The sequence below is a fragment of the Xenopus laevis genome, chromosome 8L (assembly GCF_017654675.1).
Source record: "Xenopus laevis strain J_2021 chromosome 8L, Xenopus_laevis_v10.1, whole genome shotgun sequence".
Lineage (NCBI taxonomy): Eukaryota > Metazoa > Chordata > Amphibia > Anura > Pipidae > Xenopus > Xenopus laevis.
In genome coordinates, this window is record NC_054385.1 from 86,759,863 (window position 1) to 86,784,446 (window position 24,584).

Below are 24,584 nucleotides of genomic sequence, written 5' to 3' on the forward strand. Positions count from 1 at the left end.
ATCAGCAGTGCAATGTATGGGAACTACTAACACTAAGATTGATGTAACGCACATTCCTTAATGTATCTTGACACCTTTACAATGTTTACTTTAAGTTCCTTAATGTGCTCTAAATAAAATAAAAAAATAAAGTTTGAAAAAATATATCTCATTATCAGTTTTAAACAACCACATTGTTCAAGCTCTAATTCAATGCCCTGCTATATGAATAAACCCTGGTTTTAACTGCAGAACATACGGAGCTACTGAGCCTTTAACCTCTGCTGCTCCTGATGAAGTGCTAGAAGTATCTGCTAGAGGCTCAAGCCATGGAAATATTTAGAATCCTTGCTGAATCACTAGCCATATATTCAGCCCAAGACCTATCATATGTAGGGTTGCCACCTGGCTAATGTTTTACTGGCCTGATGGTAAAAATCATGCTTGACCCCAATGTTATTAATAGGGAAAAAAATTGAAATATACAGGAAGGCCGGTATTTTTTTCCCAATAAAGGTGGCAACACTAACCATAGGCAAAGGGAGGATCCAGCATACAGCTCATTTTCAAAATATACAGGCAGCCAGTCACGTCATAGAACCTGATATAAATGAATGAATTCCCTATGGCTGATCACTACACATCATAAGCTTGCAGTTCTGAATGTGAGAAATACAGACCACATTGATACCAAATGGTTGTGACATGAAAGTCATCTGCTATAATACAGCAACTGTATAATACCGATCAGTAGGGGAGCGCAGCTTCATACGCCTGTGAGTAAGGGCCCATATACTGAATAGCCTTTGTATAAAAGTTAAAATTGGCCTCAGCCACTCCCATTTATACAAGACCTATGTGTAGAACAGATAACCTACTTGGTTGGACCCTTAAGCCACTATTGACTGGTTATATTTATAAAAGTATAATATTTACCCCCAGCATAGTTGCTGCATAATACCTATATATTGACTTGCTATTGCATTTAAGCAATTCTTAGCTGCTACATGAAGCAGGTGCATGATAGACAAACTGCATGTTTCCAAAAGTAATCAATGTTTATCTTGATTTGAATGTTGTATAAAACAAACATGACACAGAGAATAGTGACCTGTTACACATGGTTACATACAAACCTGGAGGCTGTATAAGCAAATACAACAATAAACACCTAATCACTGAGTGGTGTAACACATACCATCAGTTTGATTGTTATATTAACCAGTGCCAAAACCAGAGAACTGTAGAACATGTACATTTATTTGGTTATTACCTCAGCCAGTCCCAGAACCACTGCAATGTTTCAGCATATACATTCAGTTTGGTATTACATTATGCCAGACTGAGAGCCTTCTGCAGAACACAGTGTCTCTGGCTGCAATTCCCAGCTAATTAGTATCCCAATATACACACACTGGCTCAGAGTTCTACTAATCTACAGCATTGTCTTACCTTTGAAGCTAGCTATACTCTGAAAAATCAGAGTAAAAGAAGTATGTTAGCTAACAAACCCGCACAGTAACAGGACAGAATTGAAATCCTACCTGATGCTTCTGAGCTGCTAATGGAGGGAGTGGGGGAACCTACCTACTCATTACCTGCACCTGAGAGTAATTACCTGATGACCAATAGGCAATCTTTGTATCTGCACAGCTCACAATATCCAAGCTGGCCAATCCATTCTGAGAGTTAAGAGACTCCAGAATCAGGATGGCATTCAAAGCTTACGCACAACTTGTAACCGGCAGCAGACACAGGTTTTGGTTTTTTTTTTCTTGTTTTTTTTTCAAACACGTGGCGAGCACAAAAAAAGATACATGTATTGTGTTAAACCACTTTTTTTTTTTGATGCAACTATGTTTCTCCATTCCAAAAACAACCCTCTGTTCTATTGCTAGCTGAACGCACATCAAGAGCAAGATAATGCAACATAGTGCATATAAACAAATGCAATAAAAAGCAGTAATGGAATAAAACACAACTCTACAAGTACAGGCAGGAAATGATGGAATCAATTACCAAATGCTTTTGTTTGAGTGTTAAATACATGCTAAATGCAGACAAAACACTGTGTGTAAGAGCCCTAAAGACCAAGTTTTTTTTTCAGTTGTAAATGACCTCAACCTTGGGAAAGACTAGTGAGGGCGCCAACTGGCTCTGAAACCTAAATTCATCCATTTAAAGAATATAAACTATATCCCAGTATAGGGAGGAGGAGGACAAAAGGCTTAAGTTGCTTATTAAACATGCCTCACCACAGAGATGTCTGCTATCCACACTCCACCTGGCCAACCCTGGAACTCCAAAACAGAAGTGACTTCCCATCACCCCAATGGGCTGGGCCAGCTGAAACCTCTGGACTAATTGATTAACTGCTCTCCCACGTCAATAAAAATAATAAGGGGTGTAGGGGCCATACGCACCACTGTAGCTTTTCAGGCAAGCCCAGTAAAGCGGATGGATGGGGGGGGCGGAGCACTTGTCAAGCTGTAAGCCGGCCAAGATGTCACATGGATCAAAGACAAACTTAACGTAACACCACTGTGCCTACCTGATCCAGCAGACGAAGCACTGAGAACTCCATACAAATGAGGTGCTTAAAGTTAACTTCTGGAATGTTATAGAATGACCAATTCTAAGCAACTTTTCAATTGGTCTTTATTTTTTTATATAGTTTAATTATATGCCTTCTCTGGCTATCTCCTATAAGGCGGGGAGGAGAAATTGAGCACTGCACAATGGATCTCCTTTTCTGAAGAGGAGCGCAAGCGGAGTTTCAGTAAGTTATTTCTTAATAAAGACTTAGCGATTTCAACATTTAATTTTTCTTTTGTGTTTTTTTAAAAACATTTTTTTGATGTTACTGGTCCTGTAAATACTCCCTGCTGTAATATCAAAATGGAGAAAAGTAGATTAGATCAACATGTACAGTATTTACCTTTGCATTATGTACCTCTAAAAACTGAAGGAATGTCTCTTTAAAAGTTGTGCTACTTTTAAAATGAAAGTAGTCAGTCAGCATTTAGGGGACTATATATAGTGCATACATTTTGTGTGAGGGTAGAGCAGTGCTTGGCTCATTTGTAACACAGACAGGGACCAGAAAGGATCTAGCACTAGCTCTAATAAAGGTAATGATCTTTTGAAGCCAACATTTAAATAATGAGCCATGTTTAATTATTTCCTGCATGAAAAGGGTAGTTTTCATAAACCTTATAAAAATCCCCTCTAATGATTAGGAGCACAATACCTTTAACAGTAAACATGATTTGTTGGTTCTTTTCCGTGCTCTTCTGTAATAACTGGAATCCAGAGAAGTTTCTGAATCTCATGGAATACCCTATAGGCTGAATCTCACTAAAGCACAGGCATGGTGACTGCAGATCAGATTCCTACTGCAAATCAGTTGCTTCCTTTATTAAGAGCATTTCATTATAGTGCAGCAAGTGCTGATCAGCATGTGCAAGGCCAGAGAAGTGGTTCAATGAGCAGGACATTGGTATCTCCAAATGTTTATGCAAAACTGGAAGGATTCAAGTTTTCCATTTCCATAGAATACCTTATAGACTGAAGCACACTGCAGAAATTGGTGGAACCAATGTGGGATAAAAGAATAGTTTGTGGCATAGCCTAGCACAGATTTAATTACTGAAGCGCATAGACCTTGTGCAGCAAAAGGATGGTATTTTATTGGGTAGCAGATTTCCCCTCTCCAAATCATACACTACAATTTTTTCATCTTTCGTCATGATGGAAAATAAGTTCTGTGTTTCAGATCTTTTATAAATAATGTTTTTTTCAACAGTAAACCAAACAGAATGTTTAAAGGGATACTGTCATGGGAAAACAAGTTTTTTTCAAAATACATCAGTTAATTGGGCTACTCCAGCAGAATTCTGCACTGAAATCCATTTTTCAAAAGAGCAAACAGATTTTTTTTTATATTCATTTTGAAATCTAACATAGGGCTAGACATATTGTCAGTTTTCCAGCTGCCCCCAGTCTTGTGACTTGTGCTCTGATAAACTTCAGTCACACTTTACTGCAAGTTGGAGTGAGATCACCCCCTCCCTTCCCCCCAGCAGCCTAACAAAAGAACAATGGAAAGGCAACCAGATATCAACTACCTAACACAAGATAACAGCTGCCTGGTAGATCTAGGAACAGCACTCAATAGTAAAAGCCAAGTCCCACTGAGACTGATTCAGTAACATTAAGTAGGAGAAATAACAGCCTGCCAGAAAGTAGTTCCCTCCTAAAGTGCAGGCACAAGTCACATGACTGGGGCAGCTGGAAAACTGACAATATTTCTAGCCCCGTGTCAGATTTAAAATTGAAATATAAAAAAAAAAATCTGTTTGCTCTTTTGAGAATTGGATTTCAGTGCAGAAGTCTGCTGGAGCAGAACTATTAACGGATGCGTTATAAAAAAAAAGTTTTTTCCAGGACAGTATACCTTTAAAAATAGCACCCCAGTTATCCTCGTCCCTTACCTCCTACCTTAGCCCAGTGTTCCTCTTCTCCAAATAAACACAGACCTTGAGTACTTCCTGTGATGCACCGCCATCTTTTGCGAGCTTTCCTGGTATCACATGTACAGTAGCTTTTATCATATTACTGTACATATATATATATTCACTCTTCCAGCTCAGAGGCCAGATAAACACAAATAGCCTTCAACAAGCCCAGCCCCAAACCATCACAAGTTCATTTTAAATATTTGAGATCTCAAATAATACATTTTTGCTGAGTGCATGCCTGATGCAATTTGAACATTCTCAACTTATGGCCCCAGTTGCCAGATTCACACACACAATTTGCTTCTTTGAAGCCTTGTGTTCTTTTTCGTGTGTGCATTGGCACCTGTTAAGCTTTTAATGTTAGACTCTCCATTTCCTCTGCTGGCAGCATCGGGCAACACTCACATTTTCTCCGTTGGCAGAGAAAACACTTGGTATCACATTTGCCTTAGGTTACTCCATTTTGATTTACTTTGGGGGAAAAGTTAGTGCTGGGGTTTTAGAAAGAAATGAAAGAAAACATTTAGGATAGCATATCCTTAACAGTCAGGATGAGTGCTTTATATCATTGTGCTAAAACTATACATGAAAAGATGGCAGCTCCATGCTAGCTAAGGTTGTTCACTGACAGGAGTTGGTAAGGGGAGAGGGGACAGGTTAAAGTCCTTATCTTCCAACCTTCCCCAGTCTGTGATCTGTTTTAGGATCAGCAATAATTGCCTGAACTGCTACTATAGCTTCATTGATTTTTGTCTGTAATTCTCGCAGCTCTTCAATATGAAGTAATCTCAGGATTCGGGCAGCATCGTTTAAAACAGCATCTAAGAAAAAATACAGACAGAAGATGTTTATTAAAATACCAGCATCTCAAATAGATGCAGAATGCTGAAGTTCAGCTACCTATCTGAATTAAAAGGATGTGAATAGCTACGTTTATCTACTGTTATAGTAAAAGAAAATGAAGATTTAAGGATATACCATTGGGCAGAAATATTAACCATCACTTGATGGTTAATATTTAACAATTTGTTTTCTGAATTATTACAGAGAAGTAAATGTAAAAAGGCAAGGGGGGTTGGGTGTTAGGTACCCCCAGTTGCTGAACCTTTAATCCCCCCATTAATATGCATTCCATTCATTTAAACATAATACACATTCATTTGGGGAGGAGGATTAGCAATTCAGTGTAGTGTTTGAGCAGTCAAATGTTATTCTGTAAAGTGACAAACTGATATTCTGCTTTGATACTTTACCCAACCACTGGGGGGTAATTGTTTCACCTGACCCAGCCCTGTGGGTTTCCGCTGGACTGACACATATAATAAAGATCTCAGATCACAAGTGCCTTGGATATTAGAGCATTTGTTTTAAAGAGGATGTCCATACCTCCTGTGTCAAACCCAAGGATGTGCTTATCCAGTGCAACTGGGAGGCCCTTTAAAATAGAAGAATACAAATTATACATGTTCCATAGCACAAGTACTTTGTGTATGGGCTATATATGGTGAGAATTTTGTACAAACACTATATTATATAAATATATATATAATAGTGTTTCTACAAAATGTTCGCCATATATAGCCTTTTTAAACATTTTTTCTTGCAGCCTTGTACCAGATAGTCTGATATTTGGTTGTAAGTGACTAAGTAGTGTTTTGAAAGTCAAAAGGGAGATTAGATATAGGAGGGTGTGAAATGGAAGAAAAAAAACCCAAAAGCAGTAAACTGTTAAATGAAGTCTCGAGTAACTGTTTCTGGTTGCAGAGGAATAGGAAGGCTAATACAACTGAATACCAGCTAAAAATGTACAATATGTAAAACACAGTAAAAATGTAGTTTTTTTTTAAAGCAGTGATCCCCAACCAGTGGCTCGTGAGTAACATGTTGCTCACCAACTTCTTGGATGTTGCTCTCAGTGGCCTCAAAGCAGATGCTTATTTTTCAATACCTGCTTTGAGGGCAAGCTATATAGTTGCATAAAAACTAGGTGTACTGCCAATTAGATCCTCCTGTAGGCTACCACTCCAAATAGGGGCTACCAAATAGCCAATGGCATCCCCAGGAAATTTTTTCATGCTTGTGTTGCTCCCCAACTCTTTTTACATTTGAATGTGGCTCACGGTTAAGAAAGGCTGGTGACCCCTGTGTTAGGGGCATATAAAATAACCTAATGGTAGGACCATCCAAAATAAATACAATACAGGAGTAGTCTGTTTCACTACTCCTGTACTGTAATATGAGATATAGCGTCATGTTCTTTTTAATAAAAATGCCCCATGGAATCAGGCCTAAACAAAAGTGTTGGCTACAATACATTAACAGGCGCAGGAACAAACATAGTACAGAAATGGTCCAGGACAAATTATGATCATTCCACCCAATATTTTCTCATATACTGTATTTATCATCTTATTACATTTTACACACCATCACCAGGCCCTAATTACAAAGGGGCAGATTTACATGTATGTGTTTACTCCAAATAAATGTATTTATACAGCTTAGGCATATGTTTGACATGTAACAGCTCCTCCTCAGATGTCATTTCTGAACCCCTCTCAGCCTGCATAATAATTTACTCCACTTTCAACAAAAAAAGAACAGTGGTATGACTTTCATTTCCCAGGAACATCAGAGTACTGGGGTGTTTTCTGAACAAAGATTTGTAGTGAATCAGTATTCAGTTGTATAAAATTAAATCAAATGTGAAAGCTGGCTGTGCAAAAATATGGGTACCCTTGTAATTTTGCTAATTTGAATGCATGTAACTGCTCAATACTGATTACTGGCAACACCAAATTGGTTGGATTAGCTCGTTAAGCCTTGAACTTCATAGGCAGGTGTGTCCAGTCATGAGAAAAGGTATTTAAGGTGGCCAATTGCAAGTTGTGCTTCTGTTTGACTCTCCTCTGAAGAGTGACAGCATGAGATCCTCAAAGCAACTTTCAAAAGAACTGAAAACAAAAATTGTTCAGTATCATGGTTTAGGGGAAGGCTACAAAAAGCCATCGTAGAGGTTTAAACTGTCAGTTTCAACTCTAAGGAATGTAATCATGAAATGGAAGAACACAGGCACAGTTGCTGTAAAACCCACGTCTGCGGGCCAAGAAAAATACAGGTGCGGCATATGCGGAGGATTGTGAGAATGGTTACAGACAACCCAAAGATCAACTCCAAAGAACATCTTGCCGCAGATGGTGTATCTGTACATTGTTCTACAATTCAGCGCAAATTTGCACAAATAACATCTGTATGGCAGGGTAATGAGAAATTTCTGCAATCACGCCACAAACAGTCACTTGTTGTATGCAAACGGTCATTTAGACAAGCCACAGTCATTTTGCAACAAAGTGCTTTGGACTGATGAGACAAAAATGTAGTTATTTGGTCATCGCAAAAATCGCTTTGCATGGCGAAGGAAGAACACCACATTCCAAGAAAAACACCTGCTACCTACTGTCAAATTTGGTGGAGGTTCCATCATGCTGTGGGGCTGTGTGGCTAATTCAGGGACTGGGGCCCTTGTTAAAGACAAGGGTCGGATGAATTCAACCCAATATCAACAAATAATGTTCAAGTATCAGTCATAAAATTGAAGTTACGCAGGGATTGGATATTCCAACAAGACAATGACCCTAAAAACACTTCAAAATCTACAAAGGCATTTATGCAGAGAGAGAAGTACAATATTCTAGAATGGCCGTCACAGTCCCCGACTTGAATATCATGGAAAAATCTATGGGATGATTTGAAGCAGAATGTCCATGCTCAGCAGCCATCAGATTTAACTGAACTGGAGAGATTTTGTATGGACGAATGGTCAAAAATACTGTCATCCAGAATTCAGACACTCATCAAAGGCTATAGGAGGCGTCTAGAGTTAAAGTTACATTTGCAAAAGGAGGCTCAACTAAGTATTGATGTAATATCTCTGTTGGGGTGCCTATATTTATGCACCTGTCTAATTTTCTTATGATGCATATTGCATATTTTCTGTTAATCCAAGAAGCTTCATGTCACTGCTGAAATACTACTCCATAAGGCATGTTATAAAATTAAGTTGCTACTTTGAAAGCTCAGCCAATGATAAACAAAACTCCAAAGAATTAAGAGGGGTTCCCAAACTTTTTCATATGACTATAAATAGTGAAGACATTAGAACTGTTAAATGATGAAACCTACCTCTTTCGCGCTGTTGGATTTAGCAACAGCTTCTTGAGACAAGCGTTCCTGTACTAGGATTCGAATTGCCTAAACAAAAAAGATAGTAAGATAGCGTTTACACAAGAAAGAAGGAAATTAGAAATACTTTTACACAGAATTTCAATTATAATCACATAGCCTAACCCTGGTGACAGGTCACAGGCAAGAGAAACAATATCAGTACTTGCTTTAGATCATACAGTGATCTACAGTGCTGGATCTTAAAGGGTTGCTCACCTTTAAATTAACTTTCAGTATTTTACAGAATAGCCAATACTAAGCAACTTTAAGTTTTTTAAATTATTTGCCTTTTTCTTCCGACTCTCAGCTTTCAAATGGGGGTCACTGACCCCATCTAAAAAAACAAATGCTCTGTAAGGCTACAAATTTATTGTTATTGCTACTTCTTATTACTCATCTTTCTATTCAGGCCTCTCCTATTCATATTCCAGTCTCTTATTCAAATCAACGCATGGTTGATAAGGCAATTTGGATCCTAGCAACCAAATTGCAAACTGAAGAGTTGCTGAATAAAAAGCTAAATAACTCAAAAAACACAAATAAAAAAAAAATTAACTAATTTGTGATGCACGGAATCCTGGATTCAGTTTGGAATTCGGCCTTTCAGCAGGATTCAGCGGAATCCTTGAGCCTGGCCGAACTGAATCCTAATTTGCACATGCAAATTAGAGTTGGGAAGGGAAATCACATCACAAGTAAATGTTTTCAGACTTTTGCCTTTCGTTCCCCTAATGTGCATATGCAAATTAGGATTCGGCTCAGTATTCGGCCAGATCTTTCATGAAGAATTCCGGGATTTTGCCAAATCCCAAATAGTGGATTTGGTGCATCCCTAAAACAAATTACAAAATGGTCTCAGAATATAGCTCTCCACATCATACAAAAAGTTCATTTAAAATGTGAATGACCCTTTTAATTAATTAGTTACAGAACTTCATTAAATCATGAGTAGGTCATCACTAAGCTTTTAACAGGTATCATATTTAAAGAAAACAATCTTACTTTTAGCATCATAAGGTAGTCATCATGTCTCTGGATTTGCAGAAGATTTGCCAAAGCCATTACTCCAGCTTTGAAATCAGGATTGTTAACTGTGGATGAAGAACATACCATATGTTTTTGTGGGACACGGCATCACCCTGCATTTACTTATATTCAATAAACATATACAGTGGAAACTCAATGAGTAATAATTCCTAATTAAAAGCCATAGTATTTACTCTACTGCGCATGCTTGTGGTCTGGGGCAGCTTGGGTGATCACTTTAGGAAAGATGCTGACAAGAACTATAATTTAATCTCTTAGAAAAACAATACAACACATTAGTATTGTAGTTGTATGGAAAAAATGGAATCTCCACTGTACAGTGCATAAAAAAAAAACCTAAACATTTTAAAAACTTCTGGAAATGGGCCCAAACAAAGAATGGATTCTGCAGAGAAATGTACAAGCTTGACTTTTCAGCAAAATGAAGCAACTGCCAAAGCATGCACACCACACAGTAAGGCCATTAGAGAGGATACAACTGGACAGCAGTCTAGTACACATTATGAAGTCCAACTTGCAACCTTGAGCACTAGCTACAATGCCTCCAGCAGTCAAGAGCAGCAGGCTGCATCCAATTTCTAGATACAGGGCCGCCAGCATGGGAGTACAGGGGGGAGTCCAGTCAGGGGCAGGGGGAGTCAAAAGGCCTACAAAAGTCTGGTGAGCGGCCATCAATGGTGCAGGTCTTGTGAGCAGGGTCTGGGTGGACCATGGCCATGTTTTAGACATAATGTGACTGGGCCAGATTGGGACATGGCCAGATGTGGATTTATGAATTAAATTCTACATATTTAGCAGGGCCCACCAACAAGCAGGACTAAGTAGCGTGAGACATCTTGATTTCTGATTTCTGCCTAAATGGCATACAATTTGGCACACCTACAAACCCATAACTGTCACACATGCATGCACTATTCTAAATTTGGATCAGTATAACTTCTTAAAATACACAGATAATATTGGATTAATTTTTGCATCTTACCATCCAAGTTTATTAGTGGCTCTGCGCTCTTGGAAACATCAGAGTTATATGGCTTGGCATTCTGATATTTAGCAGCTGCAGAAATATACAAAACAATGAAAATATAACAACTGCAAATACCTCTAGAAGTAACTCATAAATCCATATAAATTTGAATTAATAGTGCATCAAGGAGCAGATAATTGTATAAAAAACAAAAAAAGGCAAAAGCAAAAGACATTGGCCCAATTCTAAAATTGTTTTAGCTTTATAAAATGTTTATTGACCTTTAGTAGTTGCCTCATGGTTCCAGAGTCGACATGAGAAAAGGGAAGGGGTATAATATTTTGTAAACTTAAGAGGTTACATCTCTGTATCATGGTGCCATTCATGACCTTGCTGTCTTGGGACTGTGCTGGGGTCTGAACAGGAGACCGTGGATTTGTTTTTTTAGGATATAATAGCCTCTCATACAAACTTAGCGCTTAGCTTAAATACTGAGACCACAGTCCCGGTTACTCTGCCTTCTCCATCTTTGTGGTGTCCCAGGGAAAGAAAATGTTAGGAAGTAGTTTTGGGACAACTCCACCTCCTATTTCATTTTCCTCTTTTATTCATGAATTTGAGCATTGATTTTAGTTTTTATCGGATGAATTGGCAGTCTATTTAATTTAATTTAATCAATCGAATCCTCAATTGCCTACGTATAATTATTATTTTAATACAGCACTCTCAAGCACTTTACAACTTATGAATTTATTCTCTCTAATTTAAGTAACAATTTGAATCAAATTTTTAAACGTATTACTATTTATCAATTTAGCACCGTAGCACTTAATTTTTATGAATTAACAGCCACCAATTAAATCAATTAATTATTTTTAGAACTACATTTATACACAATTAATTAAGGAGGGTATAAATCTCTGTTAAGGGACCCCCCTATGTATTAATGGTTCTATTGTAACAAAGATCATTAATGGGTCCCAAAGTTTCTTAATTCAATTAATTATATTGCACAGCACTTTATTTTCAGCTGATACAGTTGGATAATTGTAACTTATTGCAAAGGACCGTATAACTTAATTATCTAGTGATTACTTAAAGGAATTGTACAGTGTAAACATAAAAACTGGGTAAATAGATAGGCTGTGCAAAATAAAAATGTTTCTAATATAGTTAGCCAAAAATGTAATGTATAAAGGCTGGAGTGATTTTTTATATAACATGTCAGTCAGAACACTACTTCCTGCTTTTCAGCTCTCTTGGTTTACACTGACTGGTTACCCTGGCTACCAGGCAGTAACCAATCAGAAACTTGATGGGGGGCCACATGGGTCATATCTGTTGCTTTTGAATCTGAGCTGAATGCTGAGGATCAATTACAAACTCACTGAACAGAAATGTACCATGTGGCCCCCCTTCAAGTCGCTGACTAACTCAGAGTTATAGAGCTGAAAAGCAGGAAGTTGGATTCTGGCTGTTTTATTAGACATCTGTTCACTCCAGCCTTTATATATTACATTTTTGGCTAACTAACTATATTAGAAACATTTTTTATTTTGCACAGCCTGTCTATTTACACAGTTTTTATTTTCACACTGAACTATTCCTTTAATCTAGTTCACAATCAGTGGGTTTTTCACTTGAGTGTGTATTATCTAATAGGCAAGTGAAGAATAGCCTATATTGTGACTGCTTTAGTTTAATTGATTAAGTGGGGGTACTTTTCTATCTTCTTTTACATTGTGAATTACCCAATACTGACAGAAGTCAGACCTCTGCTGGAATCATAAGGATAAAAACGTTTATAGTAAACAATGGGCTCTATGGTGCGGTTTGTGTTTTTCAAATGTCTAATATATATTCTTGAAGTTCAATGTATGTAGAAAAGATTAATACTGCAGTTACAAATCTTTTCATAACATAATAATCAGAACATACCATTATCACCATACTCAAGGCGCACAGCAAGACCCAGGAGCCAGTCTATTGATTCTTGACGTTCCTGAACTTTGAATGGACAATTCACATCATTCAAATACTGTTGGAAATTGGTAAACATTAAGAAAGACGTTTTAGAAGCAGAACATAATTTAGATTAATATTGGCATAAACGGTTATTCTAAACATCTGAAGTAAAAATGCCACAAAACCAGGAAACTGTGGTATTTACAGAAAAAAATGGAGTTAAAAAATTTGCAGAGGTAGTTTTATTGGTTTAGAAAAAGTGCAGGCTAAGTTTGAGGAATATACAATGAATTAGCAGTTACATATGTTATACCTTGGAAAAGCAATTTGATTTTGCATATCCAAAGGCAACGAATCCCGCCACGCATTAATGGTTACATTGCACTGCCAGCAAGCTCCATGTATTATCATCTTCATGTATGCACAGATAAATACAATTTTAAAGTATAAATGTTTAAAAATAAAAAGGGACAGAAGAGGGTCCAATGCCCTGCAAAGCTTAAAATATGACTGTGCCAGGAAGGAAAGCTAGCTCAGGTGCATTTATATATGTATATTGCTTAAGTTATGAAACCCATTGAAAGGGGTGTACTAGAAGAAATGATTTCCCCTACCTTGGATTTGCTTGATCTTTATAAAAGCACCTTTCCTTTAATTTACTTTATATTGTTAAACAATTCTTTGGTGACATTTAATATCCTCATGATTTACAAAAGGTAGACAATATTCCTTGATTAGTTGGAGCACCACAGCTCAACAGTTTTGGCCAATGCATTTTACTCACAATTGGCCATTAGATCAGAGGCAAAATATAATGTGTGTTCTAAATGTAATACCAATGATTGAAATAAAAGAACTACAAAAAAAAAAAGCACCAAAGAGAGCTCTACAATAGAACTTCTGTTTAAAAAAAAAAAAAAATAAGTATGATAAAACCCATTAAAAGATCCCGCCATTGCCATCAGCGCCATTGATCACAGTTTACCTTTTCATACTGAGCCGGCCATTCGCTGCTGTGTATATTTCGTAAATTTCCTCTTTCTTCTATCTTGTAATGTCTAATTTTTTGATCTTCTAGCCAAACAAGAAAGTTTCTAAACTCTGTTTCATCTGCAATAAAAATGTTACATATAGCACATCCTTGTCAATATATTAAGTTAGATAATGTTTCAATATATTTCAAAACAGACTTCCATGGCAGGTAAAGAATAACAGACAGACCAGTAACGTCCATGACTAGCCACGATATGAAAAGAATAGATTAAGGATAGATCGGGAGAATAATGCAACAGCAATGAGTTACCACAAACAGCATAATCTAACTAGAAACAGGAGGGCTTATTTACATCTGCAAATACAGTGAGCAAAGTTCAGTGTCAAACACAATTGCCCCACAATGCAGCATTTCCCCCCAAAAAAATTCCAGGCCATTGACGTGGTTGCAAGGATGCAATTGCACTGAAGTCCAGCAGGAATTTTTTCCAGAGTACAGTGTTTGAGTGATGTCTGCGGCCGATTCTTTAGGTGAAACTGCGCTGCGCCTACTGACAATGGGCACAAAAGGGACCCTAAAGCTGAAGTCTGGTCAAGAGATGTCAGTAGGGGTTTCCATGTGTGAGACAAGGTCAGAAAACACTTCCCACTCATGACACTGCTGCTGGACACCGGGAGGAGGAAGAAAGGCGATGCCTGTCAGTGAATAGCCAGGGAGGAGTAATCGATCGCTGCAGTATGGATGGTCACCTTTTCTGAAGAGGAGCGGAAGTGGACTTCTGTAAGTGATTTCTTAATAAAGGCTTTATCATTTTAAAAGTTTCATTTGTCTTGGTGTGTTTTTTTTCATTGTGCACTAACAAATTTTTAAACATTTTTTTATGTTACTGTTCCTTTAATGTACTGTTGTTTATCCATGCCCATCTATAGTTAAAAAAATATAGCCATATTAATCTTGCTTGTGAACTGCTGACTGCATAAGTACTCAAAATTCCAAATGCTATTCATAAATAGCCTACCGGGACACATAGATTTTGAGTAGACTAACGTCTGCCACCATAAATTAAGCTGTATCAATTTTTTTTTGTAAGTATTATAATCCGAAAGAGGTCCATACCTTGGTGATATGCAAAATCAGCCTCTCAACTAATTTGGCAGTTTACTGGCCCATGTGTGGCCCCAACTTGAGACCCTCCCTGACCAATATTTGGGGCTTGGTCAGACATTGATAGAGCTAGCTTAAACATCCTGTCCACTGGCTAATATGGTCCTATTCTCTCTCAATCTGCTGTTCTGGCAATCTGATGATGATGAGATATGGTAATCTTAACACTGTGTTTGAGGGAACGGTTAGTAAAATAAAGACACTAAAACACAGTGCTACGTGAATACCTGTATTCATAATTTGGGATGAACTGAATCCGGGGTTCGGTTCGGGATTAGGCTTCAGCCGCATCCTTCTGTCTGGCCAAACAGAATCCGAACCCTAATTTGCATATGCAAATTAGGGGTGGGAGGGAAATAGTCACAAATCAAGGAAGTAAAAAGGGTTTCCCCTTCAGATTCAGTTCGGTATTCGGCCAAATCCAAAATAGTGGATGGGGGGGGGGTTTCCTGTAAAAACTATAAAACAAAAACTTAAAATTAGGGATGCACCTAATCCACTATTTTGGATTCGTCGAACCCCCGAATAGTTTCGAAAGATTCAGTCGAATACTGAACCGAATCCTAATTTGCATATGCGAAATAAGGGTGGGAAGGTGGAAACATTTTTTACTTCCTTGTTTTGTGACAAAAAGTCACGTTAATTCCCTCGCCGCCCCTAATTTGCTATCTGCAAATTAGCATTTGGATTCAGTTCGACTAGGCAGAAGGATTCGGCCGAATCCGACTGAAAAAGACAGTGTCCCGAACCGAAACCTGGATTCGGTGCATCCCTACTTAAAATAAAAGAAAAAAGTCACTCACAGCAAAAACCATGGATTCTAAGGAAAATTATGCAAAATTTTGAGGGAAATGCGCCCACTGAAATTCACTAGAACATGGGGGGGGAGTAAAATCTGGGATAGAACATAAAACTGGGGTTTGACTGTAACGTGATTTTTAATGATATTCATCAAAACTACAAAACTGCTGAGTCAATAATAAAATGCAAGATTATTGGCAGCAATCTATTTGTATAGTTCTGTTTTGGGGAAATGCAAGTGATTCAGGGTGATGATTATGTAAAGGAAGGCAGTGGGCAGAGCAATAAAATGGTTCTATAGGGGAATAGCATCAAAAGACCATATATCTCTAACACACTCAGGCCACTGAATCCAAGACAATATCAATGCGCGTCACTTGCTGGAAACAAAGGAAACCAGAACAACCATTTAGAGGTAACACGGGAGGAAAAAAAGAGGTTGAACTGCTTAGTCACAATACACAACGTTTGCAATATAAAGACGTCAGGGAAATCTGTTCCTGCACAAAATGTGTCTTTCTGCGCACAGGATTCTGGGTACCGGCAGCACCACGTTACACGGACAGACAGCCAGAAAAGGAATTGACATTGAAGTATTGTATGTGCTGCAACCAAAGTTGATATCTTATTTACAACTCACCTTTAAAATTAAATCCGGCGGGATTGTGATAATCTAAAGCCTGCAGCTTCCTACGGAACATTATGCCTTCAAGTCAGCCTGTTCACAGCTACCCCTTAGAGGAGACTGCGCAGCTGCCTTCTGCAGCCAATCACAACCCTTCATTTACCCCTCAACCAATGAAAGGCTGCAAGTCTTGCTTTAACCAATCGTCTAACCATATTGCTAGCTGTCTGAGTAAGGCAGTTTATGGCTCTTTTCTTCATGCTTATTGTTGGAAAATGTAGAATATTTGAAATAGCAGAAATAACGTTAAGTCTGGCAATTCTGTTATTTAAGCATAACAAAGGAATATAGTATACGCCACTGCAAACACGATTTAACTCCTAATGCCTCCGTCAGAGCCGTGGCGGCTGCCAGTAGTAAATATGGATGCTAATTGCTTTCTGTACGTCATCGCGTTCGAAGGGCAGCGTCAAGGAAGACGACCAGTTGCGTCTACTAAACTTGATGGTGGCATTGAGCGCCTGTAGAATTTAGTATATAGTCAGACAATAAAGTTATGAAATCCTAGTAGAGATATAGTTCATCTAGTGACTGAACTACTAAAGCAAATTTGAGAAAATAATGTTTCTTTTGAGTGTGACCATTATCCTAATGTCCCAAAATAATAAGCACTTTTACTGATAAGAAAAAAAGAATTATACATTCTTCTAGCCAAAACCCTGGCCCAAGCCCTTACAAGTTAACTTTTAATATGTAACAGAATGGGCAACTTATTTTTAAGCAACTTTTCAACTGGCCTTTAATATTTCTTTTTTTTTATTTTATACATGGTTTTTGAACTTTTTGCCTTCTGGCTCTTTCCAACTTTCAAATGTGGTCACAGTCACATCAATGCACGGTTGCTAGGGTAATTTGGACCCTAGCAACCAGATTGCTGAAATTGCAAACCTGGAGAGCTGCTGATCAAAAAACTAAATAACAAAAAAAACAAAACAAATAAAAATGGAAACCCATTGCAAATTGTCTCAAATATCACGTTCTACATCCTACTAAAAAGGTGAACAACCCCTCTAACCAAAAGTCTCAAAATATATTACATGAAATCCAAAATGTGTTTCCTTTCTCGCCTTCTTTCTGGGAAGGTTCTAATAAATTATTGATATTTGGGGGGTGTCCTCTTTATTTGTCCTTGATTATAGTTGTTATTTTTTAATCTATGGGTACAACTACACAGACGATTTCCCCACGATTGTGCCGGATCCGGTGTGCTGCGCCAAAACGCAGGCGTCAATTCTGATGCGACGGAAAACAAGGCAAGCAACAGCAATATCGGATGGTGTCGCAGCGTTCAGCCGACGTGACACGACTGTTGGATGCAGACACTTATGCTGCGACACCATTCCGGCATTTTGTATTTCTTACCTTGTTTTCTGTCTTGACGCCTGCGTTTTGGCGCAGCACGTCGGATCCGGGGGGGAAATCGTCTGGGGAAATCGTCTGTGTAGTTGTACCCTTATGCTCACCAGTGGACCTCTTTTCATGTAAAGACTTAAATTTCATTGCACTAAAATACTGACAGGCTGATCCCATGCACACACATACATGGTGTGAAAGTCAGTGGATCAGCTTTTCTCTGCTGGCGTACATATGCTAATGGGAGAGACAGCCAGAGTAGTTATTAGTATTCGATTGTTTGTGTCCAGATCAATGTCATCATTGTATTTACCATATCTTCAGCGTATGGCGAAGTTCATGGTGGATAGATGTAAAGGCATGCACCCAAGCCACCTTAAGTCTGCTAAAAATAATTTAAACATTAAATAAAATTGGATTATTTGGCCACTATCAGCATTCATGCATCTCAGTTACCCTCAAGTACAAGGTACTATTTTGTTAATACAGAGAAAAAGGACATTTTTAACAATTGGAATTCAAGTTATATTTATCTCAACTGTATAAAAACATACACAGTGGGACGAAATTGTAATTTTTTTTCCTTAAATGGGCTCTATGGGAGATGACCTTTATGCAATTCAGGATTATGGGTTTCCGGATAAGGAATCCCATACTTGTATGAAATATTTGCAAATCAGTAATAGAAATGGATTTCAGAATTTTAGGAAGTAAAAAACATAGTTGTAGCCCTGAGTGCCAGAAAAGGACAAACAAAAGCATGCACATCAGCATACAAACATCATAGAAAGGAGAACTAAAGCTTAAAGGAGAAGGAAAGTCATCCTGCACTTGGGGGTGATTGTATTGACTTACATGAAACCCCGGGGTGGTGCTCCTATCAGCAGAAAACTGCCCAGGGTTTTACCAGTGAGCACCACGGATTGCTTCTCTTCCTTCTACCACATTCTTTGCTTGGCTGTGCATGCGAACAAACTTTAACTAAAAAGTCGGCTATTTTGTTCAACTGCGCATGCGTTAGCCCCGGGAAATTTGAAGCAAGAAGAAGCCGGAAGACGATCGCTCCGTGGTGCTCACTGGTATAACCCCAGGGCCGGTGCAGTTTTCTGCTGATAGGAGCACCAAATATATCAGGTTGTATCCAAGGACAAACTTTGGTTTCCCCACAGTTCAGCACTTGCAGGTCCTCCTCCACCTGTTTGAGACGATCTCCAAGTACAGAAAATAAAGTGCTAAATTCCTCAAAAATTCATTGAGGAGGGGGATTTAACAGAAAGAATAAAATATAGTATAGTATTTTTTTAAAAGATTTTTGTTTTTTGTTTTTTAAAAATTATTAACACCCACCGTGATTATTGACAGTGATAATAGTGTTCTTTTATTTAACTTAGAAGAAGAGAGCCCAAAAAAAGTTGTGAAATTTTGAAAATATAAAATATAAAAAATAAAAATAAAAAATAAAGAGTGAAAAAAGTGAATTTATTCGGTGAATTAATAAATGTAAACGATTTCTCTCCAAGTGATAGTGAATGCAGTATTATTCATTACTTAAAACACATTCATTGTGCAGTAGGTGAATATTAATGTGATTATTGAATATTTAGTGTGGGTTAAACTTTCCCTTAGATTTTTCTCGTTTAAGGTCCACACTCTATGGATTAAAGGAAAGATAACGTAGAATACTTTGCCACAATTCCGGTACAACCGGTTGTGCAGCTCACTCACCAAATGTGAGTTAAGGGAGAGCGTCTGATAGGTCCTGTTCGCGCTGTTTCCACTCTTTTTCTACTCTCCGGGTTGTTGCAATAGGGATAAAAATAGAGAGGGGCATGTGCAGGGATCACTTTAAAACAGTTTAATAGAATAAAAATACACTCACAAACACGATCGGTAAAACTGCAAAAGGATAGGTAAAAGTCCCGCGGAAGTCGCTGTGTCTCCTTGGCGTCCCTCGGAAGATACAGACGTCTCTCTGGATCGGGTACTCCTGCAAATAGTTAGCGTGGTCTTTTTCGCTTGCAAATAGTTAGCGTGGTCCTTTTCGCTTACGCGTTTCGCCTGGCTGGCTTCTTCCTGAGCTAATTCCGAATAAATTCACTCTTTATTTTTTATATTTTATATTTTCAAAATTTCACAACTTTTTTTGGGCTCTCTTCTTCTAAGTTAAATAAAAGAACACTATTATCACTGTCAATAATCACGGTGGGTGTTAATAATTTTTAAAAAACAAAAAACAAAAATCTTTTAAAAAAATACTATACTATATTTTATTCTTTCTGTTAAATCCCCCTCCTCAATGAATTTTTGAGGAATTTAGCACTTTATTTTCTGTACTTGGTGATAGGAGCACCAGCCTGGGGGTTTCAAGTAAGTCAATACAATCACATGGGGTGCCTAACATTTGGCAACCCCAAGTGCAGGATGACTTTCCTTCTCCTTTAAGCTTTCCTTCTCCTTTAACAAAGGAGTAGGTTAAAAATGCAGCACATTCTGTTTTGGGCTTCTGTACCAGTCCAAGGCAACGACTAGCAGCGAAGATCTGTGCCTCCAAATATGCCCCAGTAGCTCCCCATCTTCTTATCTGCTGATTCACCGCACATGCTCTTTGCTGCTGTTACATAGCCAAGCATTGTGACCTGCTACGCACAATATACTATACAAATAATACAAAAGTCATGATACAAGGCTGATTGCTAACCAGGTTCTAATTCTATACCATGTCAGAAACCATATGACTTTACATCAGAATTCAATTAGTCCTGTAGTAGTGTCCGTTTCTATAAGCGAAGAACCTCATTATCTGCTTGATGATTTTCAACATCCCATAAGCTTAGCTTCTTAATTAACAGCTGCCCAGATTATACTGAGCATGTGTAGTGTTAGTGTAGTGACACTTCTAACAAGATCAGAAGATGTGTTGTGTACAACTTTGAGATGTTGAACGTTTAAACTGGTGCAGTGAATTCAGCATATAAAATATCAAGCAATATTAATTTTTAGGATTTAGGTGCAGGAATAATTATACCTAACTATAATCATTTATTAGCCTACACAGAAAATATGGGGTACAGAAATGACCTGAAAAATAGAGATGGACACCCACATTAATTAAATGAATGGATGATCTAATGTTTAATAAAAAACTTGACACATTGGGACAACTCTCCCTAGAAATTAGGCACCACAGAAAGAATATGTTCAATGTGTATAATTATAGAAGAATTATAAGAATCAGTGAAATAATACCAAATAACTTCCACTGGATGGCAGAAGTGAGGAGCTCTGAGACTGGATGAAAGTTGATTTAAACTGAAACAGAGGATTTACTTTACTGTAGACAGTCAATGCATGACTGTGGTTCCTAAACTCTGGGGATGGTCATCAGTGCCTTGGCTGGGGCTGAAAGGGTGAAGGCCAGTTTGGAAAATATTTAGGTAGAATGAATATTTTCAATCCTAGCTACTCCCATAAGCCAATTTTGACGGTAAATTCGAGGTCGATTTTGGGTGAATAATTGTTTGATTTCCTGTATATTAAAGGGACATATAGCCTGAAGTAAAACTTTAGGTAAACTTGCCCCTAGGGCTCGTATGAGCACTTTTGCAATTTACACCCCTTAAGCAAGAACAAGAGATTTCATTTTTGAGCAAAGGAAGGGATTCTTTTTACTGTTATTAGAGAAGTAAGGAATTCTCTGCCAGGGGAGGTTTCGGTTACATGAATTCATTTAAACACAGCTACTTGGTTTGCCAGGGAGAAATATGGATTACAGTTTTAATATGAATAAGGATTTTTTACCGTCTTCATTTGGTACCAACATTCTCTGACCAACAGCAGCAAATGCAGCTTGTGAATAAAGCAGCAAATAGATGAATGTTTTTGTATTTCTTCCAGGCAGTAGAACACAACCCAGCCTTACTGATAACATTTGGGAGGAATGTTGGTTCTGTTTAGCTCTTATATACATGCTGAAAAACAACATAACATTGCTTTTATTATTATTCTGAAAATACAATTTTAAGTTGATTTAGAGAAACTGAACAACTCCAGGCTTCTTGCAGACTGTATCCTCGTATTGAAAGTATTTCCTTACTATAAAACTATACTCATATTTCATGTGCAAATAGCGACAGCACTCTCCTCCCCATCTGCTGGACTCTTGAATTTGTTATTATATGTACCCTTGAATTTGTTATTCTATCTAGCAAATTGCAGGACAAACAAGAATCTGTTAGAGCTGTTTACAGGTAATATCTGGAATGTCTGATTACTTAGAATATCATGATTTAATAATAGTGACATTATATTGTAAGAGGGAAGTGAGAAAACAGTGCATGAATACTGCTTCTGTGTGTGTGCTGCAAATTTTTTTGTTCTCGACCAGAAGGGGGCTCTCATAGACAGAAAGAAACATCATTCAGCAAAAGCCCAGGATATTGTTACTTAACAGAAATATATAAAGCACCTGGCTGCCCAGATCCTTGTCCACACATTTTTGTTCAACAGACTTGCTTTAGGAACAGAAATAGTTGGACCATAAAAGACTGTTCGTTTTTACTAATGTGACTTTTGAATGTGCAGCATCATTCAACTCTAAATCCCGAATGACAAGATCATGGGATTCATGGTATATCCAACTCAAAGTGTTCTGAAGTTTCATCTCTCCAGCTATGATTTACTGAAACACCTTTGAAATAAATGGGAAATAGATATCTGTGTTTTTTGAAAAATCACCATGAACACTCCAATTTTTAATAAATGTGCCCCATAATAACAACAGGTGTTCCTTCCTCTGTAGGTAACACTGCGAGTAGTTCTCGGAAAGAAATGTTTGCTCCCCCAATAAAGCATAGATTTTGTTAATATAATTTGTTAATAGAATCATGAGAACATTTTGTTCTGAAGTATTTTTCGTGCTGAGTCACACAGCCAACAATTCCCTTCCTTTGACAAGACATATCAGGCCACTCCAATGAAGTTAGTCCAAAAGTTTATTGAAAACAACTACAGTGTTTCACTTGGGATGAAAATGAACATTTGGGTCTCTCAAACTGACAAAGTGTTTTTAGTCCCCATCTCTCCTAACAAATCCACAAAATGACAGCATGATCTAGATTCAAGTACTGAAAAGTATTTTGAAATAATCGCCTTTCACAAGCTCCATGTGTCTTTCAGTAAGGAATGCCTTCCCCAGGGGTATACTGTTTATTCACAGCATTCATGTGACTGAGGTTATTTTCTGCACTCAGACCCTAGCAGTAAAGGGCAGAATTCAAAATTATTCAATAAAACCTCCTTACAAGTGAGATATATATATATATATATATATATATATATATATATATATATATATATATATTGCCAAACAACATATAGAAGAGGATTTTTTGTGTTTTGATCACTTAAGACACAGCTAGAGGGTCCACATTGTTGCCTTGGCAATGGCTGACCCTCAAATCCTCTCAACCTCAGCTGGCTAAGGCTAGGGGTGGTAAATAGCAAACTTTTGAAGATAATTTCCAAGGACAGCTGGAGTGCCTAAGGTTACATATCCATGTTTATGCCATCGGTATGTAAAGATGTATGTTTTATTTTTAGCCCCTATTTTTTTTTTTATAAATGAATGCAGTAGTTAATCAGCATTATTCATAGTAGTATGGGGTGCTTTGTTTAAGGGCCATTATCAAAATAATAACACATTTTCTTTTGCTAACACAATTTGGCATGTACAGATTAGATGTTTTTGGCCTTCTATTTATTCATAAAGAATTCAAGGTTCTTTAGTAGGGCCGCTTTTGTGGCAAGGCACAGTGAGTGTTTGCCCTGGGCCTCCAGCAACCAGAGGGGACCCTTAAGAGGAAACAAAGAGATAAGTACAAATATTATCATTTATATTATAACCACATCTTTACTTAGTGCTTCACAGAGATTATACATAAATCACATCAGTCCCTGCCCCAGTGCAGTTTACAATCTAAGTTTCCTATCACATTTACTCACAAACTTGGGCTTCTTACATCAAAAGCCAATTAACCTGCCAGAATGTCTTGGGATATTATATTAGACAATAATTGTTTTTTAGGCTTGCAAACTGTTTTTTTTAGCTGATGCTAAACTGTAACTCCCAGCATTCCATCTACAGGCACACAAGCACAAATAGGTCATCAGTTGACTGTCGCAAGTGATTTGACACTGACTGCAATCAGACTGGTCAGCCAATCCAATTTAGTTTTTTAACTGATCACTTCACCATGAAACAACAGAACTGACCATATTCCAGCTCAATCTGGGTGTGGATAACAAATTTCCATGTTGGCTACACTGTATTTTTACTCTGGAATAGTGACGAATTCCACTTGTAATTTGTAATCAGGAAGGTTAACTGGCATATGCTGCCAAAAGTCTACTAACACATATTCTTACCTTTTCAGTTTAGCATTAATTGAAATTAAAATATTATTTTGGTAATGGGGGGGGGGTCCAGTTTCATTCAGCCATTGGATTTGCTGCTGCATTTCATGTCAACACCATTGTTATAGTGTCACGGGGACTTCGTTCCGGCATTGAAACAGTAAACGAGCACCAGTACTGATGAGCATGGTAAATATGTTATGGACAAGATCATTTGATTTAATAAGTACCCTGCATATTATATTGTATGGCAATGTACATTTTGTGCAATATTGGTATTCCAAAGCTTGACTCCAATGTCAGCCTCAAAATTTCAAAATGGCTGCAAAGTGGCTGTGGGATATCTGGTGTAGAGGTGCCATATTGGGGAATAATGCATTTACTGTGAGCACAATGAGAGTACATGGACTATACAAGTTTCATTTCAGAGTTGCACAAAATAACAAGTAGAAAAAGAGGCTTTGCTGCTAGTAT

The 24,584-nt window shown here is 37.8% G+C and overlaps 1 protein-coding gene across 1 annotated transcript; it reads right to left on the minus strand.

Annotated features, from left to right (window-relative positions):
• Nucleotides 1-3,646: 3,646 nt before the first annotated feature.
• On the minus strand, nucleotides 3,647-16,382 carry rtraf.L (RNA transcription, translation and transport factor L homeolog). The gene is given in 8 exon segments (NM_001094644.1): nucleotides 3,647-5,320; nucleotides 5,886-5,934; nucleotides 8,682-8,750; nucleotides 9,726-9,814; nucleotides 10,753-10,827; nucleotides 12,676-12,775; nucleotides 13,688-13,812; nucleotides 16,302-16,382. Coding segments are annotated over 8 exon segments (723 nt in total). The 5' UTR covers nucleotides 16,363-16,382; the 3' UTR covers nucleotides 3,647-5,165.
• Nucleotides 16,383-24,584: the final 8,202 nt, after the last annotated feature.